The sequence below is a fragment of the Prunus persica genome, chromosome G8 (assembly GCF_000346465.2).
Source record: "Prunus persica cultivar Lovell chromosome G8, Prunus_persica_NCBIv2, whole genome shotgun sequence".
NCBI classification, from domain to species: Eukaryota; Viridiplantae; Streptophyta; class Magnoliopsida; order Rosales; family Rosaceae; genus Prunus; species Prunus persica.
In genome coordinates, this window is record NC_034016.1 from 394,419 (window position 1) to 411,013 (window position 16,595).

Genomic DNA, 16,595 nt, shown 5'->3' on the forward strand with positions numbered 1-16,595 from the left:
TTGAGAACCTGAAGTTCCAACAATTAAATGGACAACACTTGAGGTATTATTGCAAATTGTGGTACGCCACATATTTCTTTGGCATAAGAGAATGATGAATTGAGGCTCTCCACATATTTTGTTATATCTGGGCCGGCAGCTCATGAACCCAAATATATGAGCTTGAATGATACTTGAGAAAAGTTTCTCCCACCTAAGGATGTAAGCAATACTTGTGTTATTTTATGCTTATATACCTATTTGATATTTTATCTTGAAAAGTAACCAAATGGGGAGATAAGTCCGTTCCAAAAGAATGGCTTGTATGTATCCATGAATTATTAATGCAAATTTTACAGATTGCAAGTTGGATACATTGATAATACACTGCACAGATTAAAAGTCCCATAAGAACATAACATGGGTATAGCAGTGATCAATATGATGCACGTCTGTTGCGTAGCAAATGATGTGGATTGAAGTCCCAAATGGACAATCCTTTGACATGTCAATATTGATATTATGCACGCCTAATGCGTAGCAAATTGTATGGGTTAAAGTCTCAGAAATTAATTGACATGTATGTATTAATTTGTGGCATGCCTGCAGCATGACAGATATATGGGTTCTCAATGTTCCAACTCCCTAAATGGAGATTATCCACGCCCCACTATAAAATAACGCTCCATTGGAGGTTATAATCCACATTCTCACATAATAAAAGCCCCCTGAAGTGGCTTGGGTACCCAAAAGCAAAGAAATGCTTATAATTGATGCATGCGCATGCACATGAGAATGGTGGGATCATGAATTGATGAATGACAATTTTTGGTTTTGGAGTAGCTACTCAAATCATCAATGGGTTGTGTTGATTGGAACCACGTTCAATTATTAAATATCGACAATATCATTGGCCAAAATGGAACGAGGTAATTCCATTATAAATGAGAATGAACGTGACAGAACAAACCCACAAAACGAACCCCAAAATTTGTTAATACTGAAAGTTATACTTGGGTGTTCGGAATAAAAGGGAATATACCTACTTTGTATGACACAATGTTTCTGGCAGAAACAAGGAATGTTGGGTTTTCTCCATATTTACAGATTCAATTGTGCCCCCCTTATTACACAATTACGGAGACCAACATATTATCTTTAAGGGTTATTAAATGCACAGAGCATATCACCTGAAGTGATTCCCTAAAGACATATAAATAGCTGGGTTAAAGCTATATAATGTGTCATAAAACTTAATCCCTTTTAGACAAAATCCGTTGAGAGGATTATCATTGCATAAAGCAAGTCCCTAAAGGACATGTGCTTGAAGCACAAAATTTGTACTCAATATTAATATGCATAAATTACCTCAGTGAGTACATTGATGTGATTGCAACACATTAAAGATTCTGCAGAATTCACGAAATATATGTCTCGACTTAAGGATCGAGTATTGTGCCAACGAGATTCTTGCTTATACTAAGAAAGTATTGAAGCATTTTTATGAGGATTATCCGTTGGTCCTTAAATATTTTTCCGGAAGTATACTAGACCAGATAGAGCTCAGCTCCACACTGTACTCTTTTTCCTTCATCCAGGTTTTTATCCCATTGGGTTTTTCCTGGTAAGGTTTTAACGAGGCAGTGTAGCTCAAGGTTTTTAGGGTATACTATGAAAATTTTTATGGTCGCTTACTGGACAAAAGCTAGTCCTAAAATTTTCAGGGGGAGATATTCATCAGGGGGAGCATGGTTTTAATAAAGACCTCCATACACTGTACTCTTTTTCCTTCATCCAGGTTTTTATCCTACTGGGTTTTTCCTAGTAAGGTTTTAACGAGGCAGTGTCGCTCAAGATTGACTCACAGAAGCAGTGCCAACTACGATATTCAGAAAGCTGATCAACAGTATGACTTAAAGATATTTTGCCAAGCATCAGGGGGAGCGCTATCAATAAAGATCTTCAAATACTGTACTCTTTTTCCTTCGTCCAGGTTTTTTATCCCACTGGGTTTTTCCTGGCAAGGTTTTAACGAGGCAGTGTCGCACGCGCGCCAATATACTTAGGATTTTATGTTACACATAGTTATGTACTCTTTTTCCCTTCGACCAGTTTTTGTCCCACTGGGTTTTTACTGGCAAGGTTTTTAACGAGGCATATTCCATATCATTTGTGGTCTCCAAGGGGGAGTGTTGTAAAACAGTGGAGCCCACATTAGAAGGAAACTTCCTTCCACCAGCCCACATTGGAAGGAAATTTCCTTCCCTTCAGATACTTCCCTTTTGTATATATTTTACCCTTCAGTGTAATGGGATAATGTAGAAACTGAAGAACAAGATGAAGAACGGAAACACAGAGGAGAAAATTCTCCCTCCTCTCTCTCTCAATTCTCTTTTCCAATTTCTTCAGTTTACAACATTTCGGTATTTTTTCCCCATTTTTCATATTATGTGCTTTTTCTGACTGAGTCATTTAGTTGTTGTAAAATTTTCTCCTTCAATTGCGTGTGAAGTTAGTGTTGATTATTGCCTCAAACCAATAGTCAAAAGTGATGGCTACAATAGTCAAAAGTGATGACAAATTGACAAGTTGCAATGTGAATGCATTAATTGGCTTTTACAATAGTCAAAAGTGATGGCTATTGACAAGTTGCAATGTGAATGCATTAATTGGCTTTTACAATAGTCAAAAGTGATGGCTACAATAGTCAAAAGTGATGGCTATTGACAAGTTGCAATGTGAATGCATTAATTAGCTTTCACAAATGGTGGTAGGCTATTGTTGACTTGCCTAACCTTTGGCTTCTTTGAGAAGCCACTTTCTTTGGCTATAAATTGGAAGCAAATGGTTTCATTTGAAGAATCCAACCAAAATCCAACCAAGTGTTGAGTAGAAGAGGAAAATAGCAAGAAAGGCATTTTGCCAAAGAGAGAAACAAATTCTCTCTAGTTGTTCTTTGCTTTGTATCATTGTTTTCTCTTCCATTGTGAGTGAAGGAGGTTGGGTGTATTTGGGTCTTTGGGAAATTGAGTGGTAAACACTATTGTATATCCCCATTGATTATAGTGGAATACTCCGTCGTCTCCAAACTGGATGTAGGCAATTGCCGAACCAGTATAAATCTTGGTGTTCTTCTTGTTGTAATTTTCTGTTCAATTTTTTTTTTCTCCTGCCAGTAGTTGTTTATTTTTCACTCACAGTTGGTTGACGCTTCCGCACAACAGTTAGTGTGATATCCTTTCATACCATCTCCAATTGATTGGCACAAAGCTAGTCTCCAAGTCCAAGCCAATGTCATCGAGCTCTTTGGCTGCCAGTTCATCTGTTGCTCTAGATCTTCCGTGGAAATATGATGTATTTTTGAGTTTTAGGGGTGAAGATACACGCTACAATTTTACAGCTTATTTACATGAAAGATTGCTAGAGCAAGGAATTACAAAAATTTTCTTGGATGAAAAAGACCTTGAAATGGGAAGACCGGTTGCTGAACTCTTCGCAGCGATTGAACAGTCGAGACTTGCAATCGTTGTGATGTCTCCAAAATACGCTTCTTCAAAATGGTGCATGAATGAACTTTTGAAGATTCTTGAATGCATGGAAAAGAGAGGGGCAGTTCTACCAATTTTTCACTCTGTGGAGCCCTCCGATGTTGGGAAGCAATCGGGGAACTTTTGGGAAGCCTTCACTGAACTTGAGCAAAGGTGCAAGGATGAAAAGGAGATGGTGGAACGATGGAGAGCTGCTTTAAGAATAGTGGCAAAAATCAAAGGGTGGACTTCAAAGGATAGGTTGGTCGGTGTTACTTGTTTCTTTCCCTCAATTCAAAACTTTTTACGAATGAACAAATTGACCCTTCATTCTTACTTCCCACGTCAAATAGTTTTCCACAAACTTCTTTTTGTCAAAATTTGAGTAAAAACTCAGGAGTTACTATTACTAATTGTCCCTCGGACAGAATTCTAGTGAGTTTTGTCAGAATTCCATTGAATGTTGCTAAAACCTGATATATAAAAAACGTATTACAAAAATAGTTCGTAGATTTCATGAAAACATTCATAAAGATCATTATAATGGGCATAAAGAAAACCGAAGAATGTCCTTCTCTTTTAGGTCATGCCTTGAAACTTGTCTTTTCTTCTTGTAGATATGAACCACATCTCATCAAAGAAATTGTTGAAAAGGTACGAATTGAAGTAGGCCCTATATCATTGGAGCCTGCAGAAAAACTGGTTGGAATTGATTCAAAATTGAAGGAACTAGATTTGCTTTTAGATCCAGAGTCAAATAATGTTCACTTTATAGGGATATGGGGGATGAGTGGGATAGGTAAGACAACCATTGCCAGAAAAGCTTATGAGAGGATTGTTCATAAATTTGAAGTCAAAAGCTTTCGTGAAAGAGTTAGAGAAGTTTCTAAAGCACATGGTCTGGACGATCTACAGAGAAAGCTTTCCAATAACCTCATGCATAGAAATATAGAAGACTGGAGCAGTGATGAAGAAGCCAGAATGAGACATTTCTTCAGGGGAAGAAAGGTTCTTCTCATTCTTGATGATGTGGACGATATGAGTCAGTTAAAAAAGTTGTGTGGAAGCCCAACTTGGTTTGGTCAAGGGAGTAGAATCATTATTACAACTACAAATGAACACTTGCTAATTTTACATGGTGTAGAAAGAAGATATGAGGTGCAGGGGCTAAATGACAATGATGCTCTTAAACTTTTTAGCTTGAGAGCGTTTAAAACAGATTATCCGCAAGCAAGTCATATGGATCTGTCTAAACATTATGTGAATTATGCCAATGGCCATCCATTAGCTCTTGAAGTCTGGGGATCTCTTGTGCATGAAAGAGGTGAAGACGCATTAAGCAGTCAATTGCGTAAAATGGGGGATGATTTAAATCGAGAAATTATGAATCCACTTAATGTAGGTTACGAGGGATTAGATAAGCAGGAGAAAGATATTTTCCTTGATATCGCATGTTTCTTTAAAGGAAAGTACAAAGACCGAGTAGTTGAAATACTAGAGAGTTGTGGCTTTCATCCAGGTATTGACATAGATGTCCTTGTGAAGAGGTCACTAATAACAATTTCACATAACATGGTGTGGATGCATGATTTGTTACAAGAATTGGGTCGAGCAATTATTCGTCAGAAATCTCAAGAGCCTGGTGAACATAGCAGGCTGTGGCTTTCTGGGGACATCTTTCATGTTTTGAGCAAAAATACGGTCCGTCCTTACATGGATACATCATGAATCTAGCAAAAAACACAGTTTAAAACAGACTATGGATTTAACTACTCTGTTTTTCCTTATAATGTTTGGATCATGTATTCTGTTTTTTTTCCTACTATGCCAACTCACTTGTTCTTCATTCTTGGTTATTAGGGGACACCAGCAGTTGAAGGCATTGTCCTAGAGAAGCTGGAATCTAAAGAGGTACAATGCCATCCTGAAGCTTTTTCTAAGATGTTTAATCTTAGATTGCTCAAACTTCATAATGTGCACCTTCCGAAACGTCTCAGATGTCTTCCTAATTCGTTGAGATTTCTGAAGTGGAAAGGTTTCCCTTTAAATTCTCTCCCTCTAGATTTCGAACCGGGTAATCTTGTTGAACTCAACATGTGTCATAGTAGCATTGAACAACTTTGGACTGGAACAAAGGTATAAGTCTATAACTACAATATGATCTACTTATTTTCTCTGAGTAAACATATATTTGTTCTGAATTTAATTATTTTACACTTCTTGTAACTTTTACAGAATTTTGAAAAGCTGAAAGTCATCAAACTTAGTCATTCAAAAAGTTTGACTAAAACCCCAGATTTCGAAGGGTTCCAAAATCTCGAGAGATTAGATCTTGAGGGATGCGAAAGTCTAGTTGAGATTCACTTTTCCGTAGGAGTTCTAAAAAAGCTTACTTTCTTGAATCTTAAAGATTGCAAAAGTCTTGAGCTTCTTCCAGATGAGATTGAAATGGAATGCCTTGAAGTTCTTATTCTTTCTGGTTGCTCAAGAATTAAAAAGATTTCTAATTTTGTGGAACCTATGGAGCATTTACGGAAGCTTTCTTTAGATGGGACTGCTATTGAAAGTATACCTTCGTCAATTGAACATTTGACTAGCCTTTCTTCATTGGATTTGAGAGATTGCATCGATCTGAATTGTCTTCCGAGTACAATTGGCAAGTTGCAGTCTCTTAAATTTCTTAATGTTTCTGGGTGCCCAAAACTTGCCAAAATGGCAACAAGCTCTAAAAGGAAACGGGGAGTGGGTGGAACTGCTGAAGAATGGCCGTCTTCCTTTGGCCTTCTGGGAAACCTTGAATCATTTTTTTTTCGTGGACCCAAAGGGCTATCACAGCAATCATGGTATATGTCCCTTCTTTTTCAAATATTTCCAATGAAGAGCCTTCAGCCTATGAGGCCATTCTTGCCTCCTCTATCAGGGCTCCTTTCTTTAAAGGAATTAGATTTAAGTGATGGAAATCTTTTGGAAGGAGCAATCCCCAGTGATATTGGTTGCTTGCCCTCTTTAGTATCATTGAACTTAAGTGGAAACAATTTTCTTAGTCTTCCTACAAGCATTGGTCAACTTTCTAAGCTTGAGAATTTATACTTGAGTCGTTGCAAGAGGCTTCGACACCTTCCAGTCCTTTCATCAGAAGTAAATTTAGAAGTAACTGCAGATGGTTGTACTTCACTAGAATTGCTGCAATCTCCATCAAATTTGGACAGAGTGAATTCGTCAGGTTTCAATTTCATCAATTGCTTTGGAATGGTTAAGAAAGAAAGCTACGATCATGTAACATGTACCATGCTCCAAAGATACCTTAAGGTGCTCTCTCTCTCTCTCTCTCTCTCTCTCTCTCTCTCATATTATTTAACATCACAGTTTCTCCTGTACAGAGAGTCTCTTATGCTGCAGGAGATAGATATGAAATTGTAATTCCTGGAAGTGAAATTCCTTGGTGGTTCCCTCATCAAAGAATGGGATCTTCAACGACTGTTGAGCTAACGCCGCATTGGCGTGATACTAAGTGGATGGGATATGCTCTGTGCGCTGTTTTTCAAGTTTTCGGCAGTGGGTGGGATCTTTCTTGTGTTTTGGAAGTCAACGGAAAAGAAGAGTACCCTGCACCTCTATTATCAACTGATGTCCAGCCCAAGTCAGATCATCTTTGGCTATTCTATGTGTCTCGTGATATAAGCTTTGGTACAGAGTGGCAAAACAGCAATTGCAATCAGTTAATATTTTCTTTCAAAAGCTCAGGCTCCTGCTTGGTGAAGAGGTGTAGTGCCCGTTTGGTATACGAGCAAGATGCAGAAGAGTTCAACCAAATAGTGACCCAGTCCAGTAGCAACATTGATGGAGAAGGACCTAGTGGCAACATTGATGGAGAAGGACCTAGTGGAAGTGGTAGATTGGGGAGTATCTTGGCCAGCTTGGCCAATAAGTTTCGGATCCCTCATTTTTAGTAGCAGCATTTTCACCGTCTCCTTTTTTTTTTTGGTACAGTGGCTGCACCGGTGCAGTCAGGGCATATATGTATTTTCCTTGTATTTTAAAATTCAAGAAACATAAGGAAAAAACTGGAGTAGGAGGAGGTAACCAGTTTCAGATATTAAGAAGAAAAAACCAGTTCTTTTCTTTTGTTTTGCTTAGTTGCTGCCTTGTCATCCCATGCTCATCAGCAGCAGCAGTCATGGCTTCAACTTAACCCAATTCTTACAGTCTGGGTATGGGATTTGGTGCTGTGTGTGTGAGGGGGAGAGAGTGGGTTGGGGATGGGGGATACTGGAAGTTGGGGTTGGAACTTGGGGCGGGGGGCTAGGGGCTAGAGGTGGATGGGGGAGAAAGGAGAGAGACTAGGGCCAATCCAACTAACATTCCATTTGTGCAAGAATTCTATAGTGATCTTTAGGCAAGACCCTATCTCTAAACCGTTGAATTAAATTAGTAGCGGTTAGATTGGTTAGCTTGATCAAACGGTTTAAAAAATAAGACCTCGGCCATATATAAGGCCTTCACTATAGAATGACTCCCCATTGGTGATATGAAACAACTTTTGATGCACAAGGCTTTGCACCTGTAATTGTTCAAGATCTATTATTGTCGTAGGGATTTTTTTTCTTCTTTTTTTTTCGGTTGAAGGGACGTGGGGTCGGGGTAGTAGCAGACCTATTAAGGCGCAAGAAGGTGCAGCTGCACTTCCCCTCATTGGAAAAACCATTTGCAGGTGCTTCAAATTGCTCATTTGCTCAGCTGGTAGTGGTGCACTTCAGGCGTATAGATTACCTTATTTCCATTTTCAGCATTTAAGTAAATGTCTTTGTCCTTTTACTTTAATTTATTTTTATATTACTCCATTTACTTAAGTTTACAATATCAATAAAATAAAGTAAATTTAGGTTTTAGCCATAAAAAAACTTTCACTTTTAGAAAAAGCCAAAACTTTTTCAAAAAAGACAGAAAAACCTCTCAGCTTTCAAACCAAAGACATGTAAATGTAAAGTCTAAAAATAAATAAGGGCAATTTTGTCCATTTTGGCTTCTTTTAAAAAATTTCTCTCTCCTTTGGCATTTTCCAAAGTCTCCCCTTCCTTAAAAATACTAGAAAATCAAATTCTCAACAAATCAAAATATGAAAAATTAATTTTAGTGCAAAATACGATTTAGGCTAAAAATGATGGCTCATTAAGTCAATATATACTACATAATAAAATCTCATAAAATCACGTTTTCTTATTTGATGCGGAAGGAATCAAAGTAGCCAGAAAATGATTATTCTAAAAAACCATTTTTCATACTTAGTCAATATTTTTACATAAAATAATTTTTCATGTATAATATGAATGTATGAAGGAACCTAAGGTCAATCTAAGTAAAAAGCCTTAGATGTTCAATTTACAGGAGTTTTTAGCATTTCAAAATTGCACATCGACTAAAAAATTCCTAAAAACGGGATAATTGAATTTGCGGCTGTCCTTGGTTCCTCTTATAAAAGTATTTGCACGGATGAGATATGCTGCTGCGTATCGGAAAGTTGTATAGCCGCTGACGTTGTACAATTCATAGAGCTTATAGCTAGACTCTGCAAAAGCAAAAACACTCTCCATTTGCCTGGGTTTACATAAAGCAGGCCAGAAAGAAGATTTCCGTTGGTTTCCATGGCCGCCCAAACGGCCCCCTCTCCATATACTTCTCCCTCTTCTTCCTTGAACGGGCGTACATGGAAATACGACGTGTTCCTCAGTTTCAGAGGCGAAGATACGCGGAATACTTTCACAGACCATCTATATCATGCTCTCCTTCAGAGAAGAGTGATCGTATATAGAGATAATGAACTTAAGCGGGGAGACAACATTTCCCAAGTAGTCTACAAGGCACTTGAACAATCACGAATTTCGATCGTCATTCTTTCAAGTAATTATGCCAATTCAAAGTGGTGCTTGGATGAGCTATCGAAGATTGTCGAGTGCATGAATGGGATGAGACAGAGAGTTCTCCCAGTTTTCTATGATGTGGAGCCATCTGAGGTACGAAAACAGACGGGGACTTTCGGGAACGCATTTGCTGAGCACGAACAAGTTTTCAGAGACAATAGAGAGAAGGTGCTTCGTTGGAGGGATGCTCTTTATCAAGTAGCCAACCTCTCCGGATTTGTGATAAGAAATCGGTGTGTATTTGCCCTTTTTCTAGTTGTATTGGTGAATTTTTTTGTCCTTAGAACTAGTAGTGCCTCATCACATCCAGTAGAAAATAAAAGCAAATTCTGGTTGCTAAAAAAATTTGGTATCAACATTCTAGGATATATATGCAAGTTTCTAGATACACATGAATTTTGTTTCCAGTTTCTGTGATAGCCTTCTCCTCTGCCATCTGAAATTTGGGATGCTAGCTCATTGAGTTTAATGTCTGTTTCAAAATTTAATGAAGGGTAGAACCATGATTTCTCTTGTGTATTAAAAGACATAATGAACTCCATTTAGAGTTCCTTGTTACAGTTGTTGTAGTGACCTATCTAAAGCAGCGGGCTTAACTAGAAAAATTCTGAACCCTGCTTCAACCATATATATGTATGAATGTATTTTTTTGGTAGGACCATATTTCATGTACAATGAACAAAACCTATCAAAAGCAAAATTTTCTTTCTTCTTCTTGATTGCGATCTGTGCAAAGTTGCGAGATGAGTATCATTTATTTTCTTCTTTGTAGGTATGAATCCGAAGTTATCAGTCAAATTCTTAAAATGGTACTGAATGCATTGCCACAGGTGTTTTCTCATGGCTTCCTAGTGGGAATTGATTCAAGAGTAGATGAAATACATGTGCTCTTGGATTTAGAATCAAATGATGTTCGCTTCATAGGGATATGGGGGATGGGTGGTATAGGAAAGACAACTATCGCTGAAGTAATTTTTCAAAAAATTTCGGCTGAATTTGAAATTTTCACCTATGTCCCCAATATTAGGGAGGCAACTAACGAACAGGGTGGTCTACTTCAACTGCAAAAGAATCTTCTTTCTGAGGCTTTAATGCAAATTAACCTAGATGTTCTAAGTGTTGCTGAGGGAGCCAGAATGATAAGGAACAGTCTATCTAATAGAAAGGTTCTTCTCTTTTTGGACGATGTGGATCATTTAGATCAACTAGAATCATTGGCTGGAAACCAAAATTGGTTTGGTTTGGGGAGCAGAGTCATCATTACGACTAGAAATGAGAAATTGCTAAGAGACCATGGTGTAGATAACATATTTGAAGTTGGGGAATTAAAGGACAATGAATCTCTTCAGCTTTTCAGTTATGGCGCCTTCAAAAGTCATAAACCTCCAGAAGATTATCTGGATTTGTCTAAACTGGTTGTTAACTATGCTAGAGGCATTCCCTTGGCACTTGTGGTTTTGGGTTCCTTTCTGATGGGCAGAAATGTGACTGAGTGGATAAGTGTATTGCAAAGACTAAAGGAACTTCCTCATAGAGAAGTTTTTGATGTACTCAAAATAAGTTATGACGGATTACAGAACAACGAGAAAAGAATTTTTCTAGATATTGCTTGTTTCCTTAAAGGAATGGACAAAGAGCGAGTGGAAGAAATACTAGATTATTTTGGTTTTAATCCGAAGGTTGGAATACAAGTTCTCATTGAGAAATCTCTCATAACTATTTTAAATAACAAAGTGTTGATGAATGGATTCATACAAGAAATGGGACAACAACTTGTACGCAGAGAGTATGTTGACGAGCCTGGAAAGCGAAGCAGGTTGTGGCTTTTTGATGACATCATTTATGTACTGAACAATAATAAGGCAAGTGGTTAAAAAGGGAAGACGGAGCATGATAATATCCTTTCGTTTGACATACTTCTAAACGTTATTGTACTGTCCAGTTAACTTATTCTAAATTCTTGTTTTCAGGGAACAAATGCAGTTGAAGGTATAGCCTTAGACTTGCCTAAACTAAAAGTGGCATGCTGGAACTCGGAGTCCTTCTCAAACATGCAAAATCTTAGATTTCTCAAAATTCATAATCTGCAGATGACCCAAGGCCCGGAATATCTTTCTAATGCCTTGAAATTTCTTGAATGGAGCGGATATCCTTCAAAATTTCTCCCACAAGGATTTCAACCTGAGGAACTTTGTGAGCTTAACTTGTGCCATAGCAGCATTGGACAGCTTTGGAGGGGAACAAAGGTCAGATTATGGATACCCGACAAAAAGTTCTACATTTTATTTTATTTGGATAAATACTAAAGGTTTGTGTTTCTACGTTTTGAACAGTGCTTAGGCAATTTGAAATCCATCAACGTTAGCTACTCCCAGAATCTGACCAGGACCCCAGATTTTACAGTTACTCCAAATCTTCGTAGATTAATTCTTGAAGGTTGTACAAATTTGGTGGAAATCCACCAATCCATTGGTGAGCTCAAAAGGCTTATATTCTTGAATCTTAAAGATTGCAGAAGGCTTGGACATCTTCCGGATGATTTGCAAACAGAAAGTCTTAAAGTCCTTATTCTTTCTGGGTGTCCAAATATTAAGAAAATCCCAGTATTTTGGAGACCTATGGAACACTTGTCGGAACTTTTTTTTGATAAGACTGCTATAGAAGAATTACCTACTTCAGTTGAATGTCTGACTGGCCTTACTTTATTAAATCTAAGAGATTGTAGACATCTCAATGGTCTTACAAGCAATATTTGCAAGTTGAGGTCCCTCAAAAGTCTTAATCTCAGTGGATGCTCAAAACTTGGAAAGCTGCCAGAGAACTTGGGTAAGATAGATTGTTTGGAGGAGCTTGATGCTTGTGGTACGGCCATAAGTGCTCTACCATCCTCCATTTCCCGTCTGGAAAATCTTAAAGGGTTATCACTTTGTGGATGTAAATGGATGCCAAGAAAGAGGACGAGGTCATTGGGTTTGCTGTTGCCAAACACTGATTCTGGTTTGCGTTGTTTAACACTACTGAATCTCAGTGACTGTAATCTTCAGGAGGTAACAATCCTGGAAAATCTTGGCTGCTTATCCTCATTAGTATCACTAAATCTCAGTAAAAACAATTTTGTTACTCTTCCCAAAAGCATCAGACAGCTGTCCAAGCTTCAAAATTTGAATTTGGGTAGTTGTAAGAGTCTTCAAAAATTGCCGGACCTTTCAGAAAAACTGAACTTCAGTGTTGGGGCAGAAGGCAGTTATTCACAGGAAAGGCTGTCATCATGTTTCAGTTTTATTAATTGCTCCAAAGTGGTTGACAATCAAGGCTGCAAAAATATGGCATTTGCAATGTTAAGGAGATCCATAGAGGTTCTCTCTCTTTGACCCACACACACACACGTGTTTTCCCTTATATTCTATATTTATCTTTTGAATTTTATAAGACATATATCAATTGTTTAACTTTACTATTTGTATGGTATAGGGAATCCCTTATGCAGGGAACAGATTTGAAGCTATATTTCCTGGCAGTAAAATTTCTGAGTGGTTCAGTTATCACAATGAGGGACCTGTAGTAAGCATGGACCTCCCCCGCCACTGGTATAAGAACAAGTGGATGGGATATGCTTTGTGTGCTGTTTTTGTTCTTCGTCGACGTCACCCACCTAACCTGCTTGGTAAATGGAAGTATGGGACCCATAGCACCGCACATGGTCTTCGTTGTGAAGTGAAGCCTGGGAATTTGGGCATAGGTGGCCGCTGTCCTTTCTTTGGCTGCAGCGAAGAGTTAGGCCAAATTGAGTCGGAACACATTTGGCTGTCCTTTGTATCCGGTGAATATTTTGGTACATCATGGCAAGACAGCTGTCGTCACCTTGAGTTTTCATTTAAATCCTTAGGCCCTGGCTTGGAGTTGAAGAGGTGTGGAGTCCGTTTCCTATATGAGAAAGATTTGGTTGGAATCAAACAGTGATTCTAATAAAATCTTGCTTGACAAATCAGAAGCTGTAAAAGGTGCCATTGTCAAGTACTCCGTTTATCTGTGGGAAACAAGTTTATTGCATGACTTGAATGAGTATGGTGCAGCCTAAAATTACTTCCATCAGAGGAACTTCTTTTCCAGATGAGGTCTTATCCGGTAAATGAACCATGCAAATGTAGCATGTTTGTAAGTTGTCTGTAACAGTATAGGCATGATCACTATATTTCCCATCTCCTCTGAACCGTTGTCTCGATCTTACTGGACTTCTTATGCAGTTAAATTTTAGTTATGAGTGACTTCTCTCAGAGTTAAATACTTGAACGGTTTAGCAATCCTGGTAATGATGAATAAGTGAGAATCCCGCCAACAATTTTGGCAAGAAGTTGAGACTTGAGAGGAACCTCGCCACTGAACCCGGCCATGCTTTTTGTTTGTGCAAATAATCTTGCGAGAGAATATTCCTTTCCAGATCCTTCGTCCTTTGATCATCCTTCTCTCTCTTCCTCGATTCCTGTAAAAAAGACTGGAGTAAATAGACCACACCCCGAGGTGTTGGCCAAAGGCCCTCCAATGCCTAAATTAGTTCGAGTGTTCGTAGGAAAACAATGGCTAACAAAAGGGGGTGTTGGCCAAAGGCCCTCCAATGCCTAAATTAGTTTGGATGTTTGTAGGAAAACAATAGCTAACAAAAGGGTACGAAGATGTATGTATGGTGTGAATCGGGCAGCTGGAGCCATGTGGAGAAAATATGGAGAGTAGAGAGAGCTTCAGGTATTTTTCTTGGGTTTTAAAAGTAGGTTTAGATGTACTTTGAATGATGAATGAAGCTATTTATTTATAGGAGCCTCAGAAGTTATGGTTTCGTAGAGAATAAAACTCTTATTAGGAAGGAGTTTATTCTGTACCCAAATTTGTAGAGATTGAGTCCATTAGGGATTTGATGGGGATCCAAATCTCCTAATGATGATTATATTTCTTTATTAGGATAATATCTGAATTAATGATATTACCTTATTAATAAAGATAATATCCTATAATTAAGATATTATCCCTATTAATTAATTGGCCAAATAAATTGATTCAATTAAAAGAGATAATCTTCTTTTTCACATGGTGTGTTGTGATTGGAGACGAAAATGTTTGCTCCCACACTTTCTACTTATCACCAAAAACAAAACAATCCCAGATTATTTGAGTGGTGCATCCAATCATCAGTCACTACAAATTAACATATCTCAAGCCAAGCAATTGAAAATTTTGAAACTATACACAGAACCTTTACATCTTTCCCTTCTTCAAATCCTCAATGGAAATATGATGTCTTTCAGAGTTTTAGAGGTGATGACACTTGCAAGGGTTTTCAAAGGATAAATTCCCCTTTCTTTTAAATGCAAAAATCGTTGCATTGCATTTTCTTTTTGAATACTCTGGTTTTTAATGAATTGTGAATATCATGGTGGTTTCAAATAGCCTTTGGCTTTTAAGCTTTGTTTGGATTTGTATTCTCTGTGTAGATATGGAAATTTTGGTGAATTAAATTCCACTAAGTAAGAAAATAATTAGGATTTGGTTGATTAAATTGTGGACCCTATAATTCGCCCATGTGGTGTACGACTCATCAAAATTGGACTAGTTGTCAAAGGTGGCACGTGTCGATATCTGACGGAGTGCATCAAACGGTTCAAAGTGAAGACAAAATTAAAGTGAAGAATCTCCTGTGATTGAGTCTGATTTAAATCAAATATTAATCAAGTCAATCAATCGAAGATAATTTGGTTAAATTGCCAAATTATCGGAATTGATTTTAAATCAAATCAAAATTACACAAAGTAAGGTCATAAAGAAGGAAAGCTAGGGTCTCAGACAGACCAAACACTCAGAAGAAATAGAAAACTCTCTGCGTTCGTCACCTCACTTTGGAAGAGCCACAAAGCAAAACAAATACGTGCAGGTTCCTCTACCCTACCAAACAAGTGTTGTGCTACCCGTTTGATCAAAATCAAGTCTCTACAACCCTTGTACCAAACACAAATTTTCTTTAAAAACTTTGGAGATCGAATCAGAGAATTTAATATAGAGATTGTAATCCTAAATTTCATTAATACAAATATTATTTTGTACATGTGTTCTTGTCTCATTTGTTGCAGGAAATTCGTGTTTACACTCTGAATGTTGGTTTTCAAGCTTCTGGACTCCATCTTCATCTCCACACCAAGTTTTGGTCTTCATCCAGTCTTGTTTGTTATTGGCTTCACTTGCATCATCGATCCCATTAAGAGCAATTCCAGCGATAAGGCTGGGGCGCGGGCTGGGGGGTGGGTTTGGGCCAAAAAAGTGATTCCAGCAACAGAGGCTTGCCCGGGCAACAGGTGGACCCCAGCAGACTGGGTTGGCCCTCAGGGGAGGCTAGCCCGACTTGGAGCCTGAGTTTTGGATGATGTCAGCGCACTACAGTTCCCCCCATAGCCAGCATCCACGTGGCGTTGTCTGGGCTCTCAGATCGGATTTTTTCCTCCAATCTAACGGTAGCAAATTTTTGTGCAATAAAATAATTAAAAAAATTAGAAATTTTTTTTTAAAAAACCCAAAAATTAATGATTTTTTTTTCTATAAATACCAACCAATATTCTTTACTTTTAACACCAAATCCTCATACATTTTCGTCTCTTTCAACTATTATTCACTTTCTATTTAATATTTTTTTCACTTTCAAGTTTTATTTTTTCAAAATCTTATCCGAATTTTTTTTTTCGGATTATGAGATATGAATTTTATAATAAAGATTGACATATAGGAACCTAAAAATATTATCCGAAAATATTATCCAAATTAATTGTTTATGTTAAAAAATTTGTGAAAAAAACAAATAGTAATTGCCTTTAGCCATGACAATAGGTGGAAACACAAAATACTATTTACAAGGGCAACCATTATTCACATGAATAATGGCTGCCCTAACTCCCCCTTTACTATGACTAAGAGCAAATGAGTGGAGTTGCTCTAATATGTGTTTTGAAGGGGTGGCCGGAGGTGTGGGGTGAATCCGTAATTTGCAGAGACGTGTCGTTTCCAATGTTGTGTCAAAATGTGTTGGTTCCAAGCCCACTCGTTAACTTGTTACAGTACAAGTCGCTCTCTTTGAAGATTGTAAGTCCACATTATTTGTTTGTAATAAATACATAATTCGATGTTATTCCTTCTA

At 37.8% G+C, this 16,595-nt stretch overlaps 2 protein-coding genes across 4 annotated transcripts; both read left to right on the forward strand.

Moving 5' to 3' along the window:
* LOC109950552 (TMV resistance protein N-like) lies at positions 2,847-7,628 on the forward strand. 3 transcript variants are annotated; one of them, XM_020569683.1, is made up of 5 exons: positions 2,847-3,767; positions 4,124-5,207; positions 5,367-5,642; positions 5,742-6,815; positions 6,887-7,628. In XM_020569683.1, exons 1-5 carry the CDS (start codon positions 3,271-3,273, stop codon positions 7,454-7,456), a joined length of 3,501 nt encoding a protein of 1,166 aa, XP_020425272.1. In that variant the 5' UTR covers positions 2,847-3,270; the 3' UTR covers positions 7,457-7,628. The 3 variants fall into 3 exon arrangements, with proteins under 3 accessions (XP_020425272.1, XP_020425274.1, XP_020425273.1); XM_020569685.1 differs by having other exon boundaries at positions 4,124-4,160; XM_020569684.1 differs by having other exon boundaries at positions 6,906-7,020.
* On the forward strand, positions 9,022-13,682 carry LOC18768940 (TMV resistance protein N). The gene is made up of 5 exons (XM_020569587.1): positions 9,022-9,657; positions 10,197-11,286; positions 11,395-11,670; positions 11,758-12,780; positions 12,896-13,682. The coding sequence occupies exons 1-5, from the start codon at positions 9,149-9,151 to the stop codon at positions 13,382-13,384; spliced, it is 3,387 nt and encodes a 1,128-aa protein (XP_020425176.1). The 5' UTR covers positions 9,022-9,148; the 3' UTR covers positions 13,385-13,682.

Coding starts and splice junctions, on each gene's coding strand:
- LOC109950552 (XM_020569683.1), top strand. CDS start 3,271: ATGTCATCGAGCTCTTTGGCTGCCAGTTCATCTGTTGCTCTAGATCTT. Junction 3,768..4,123: donor GGGTGGACTTCAAAGGATAG/GTTGGTCGGTGT, acceptor TTCTTCTTGTAG/ATATGAACCACATCTCATCA. Junction 6,816..6,886: donor TGCTCCAAAGATACCTTAAG/GTGCTCTCTCTC, acceptor TCTCCTGTACAG/AGAGTCTCTTATGCTGCAGG.
- LOC18768940 (XM_020569587.1), top strand. CDS start 9,149: ATGGCCGCCCAAACGGCCCCCTCTCCATATACTTCTCCCTCTTCTTCC. Junction 9,658..10,196: donor GGATTTGTGATAAGAAATCG/GTGTGTATTTGC, acceptor TCTTCTTTGTAG/GTATGAATCCGAAGTTATCA. Junction 11,671..11,757: donor AGCTTTGGAGGGGAACAAAG/GTCAGATTATGG, acceptor CGTTTTGAACAG/TGCTTAGGCAATTTGAAATC.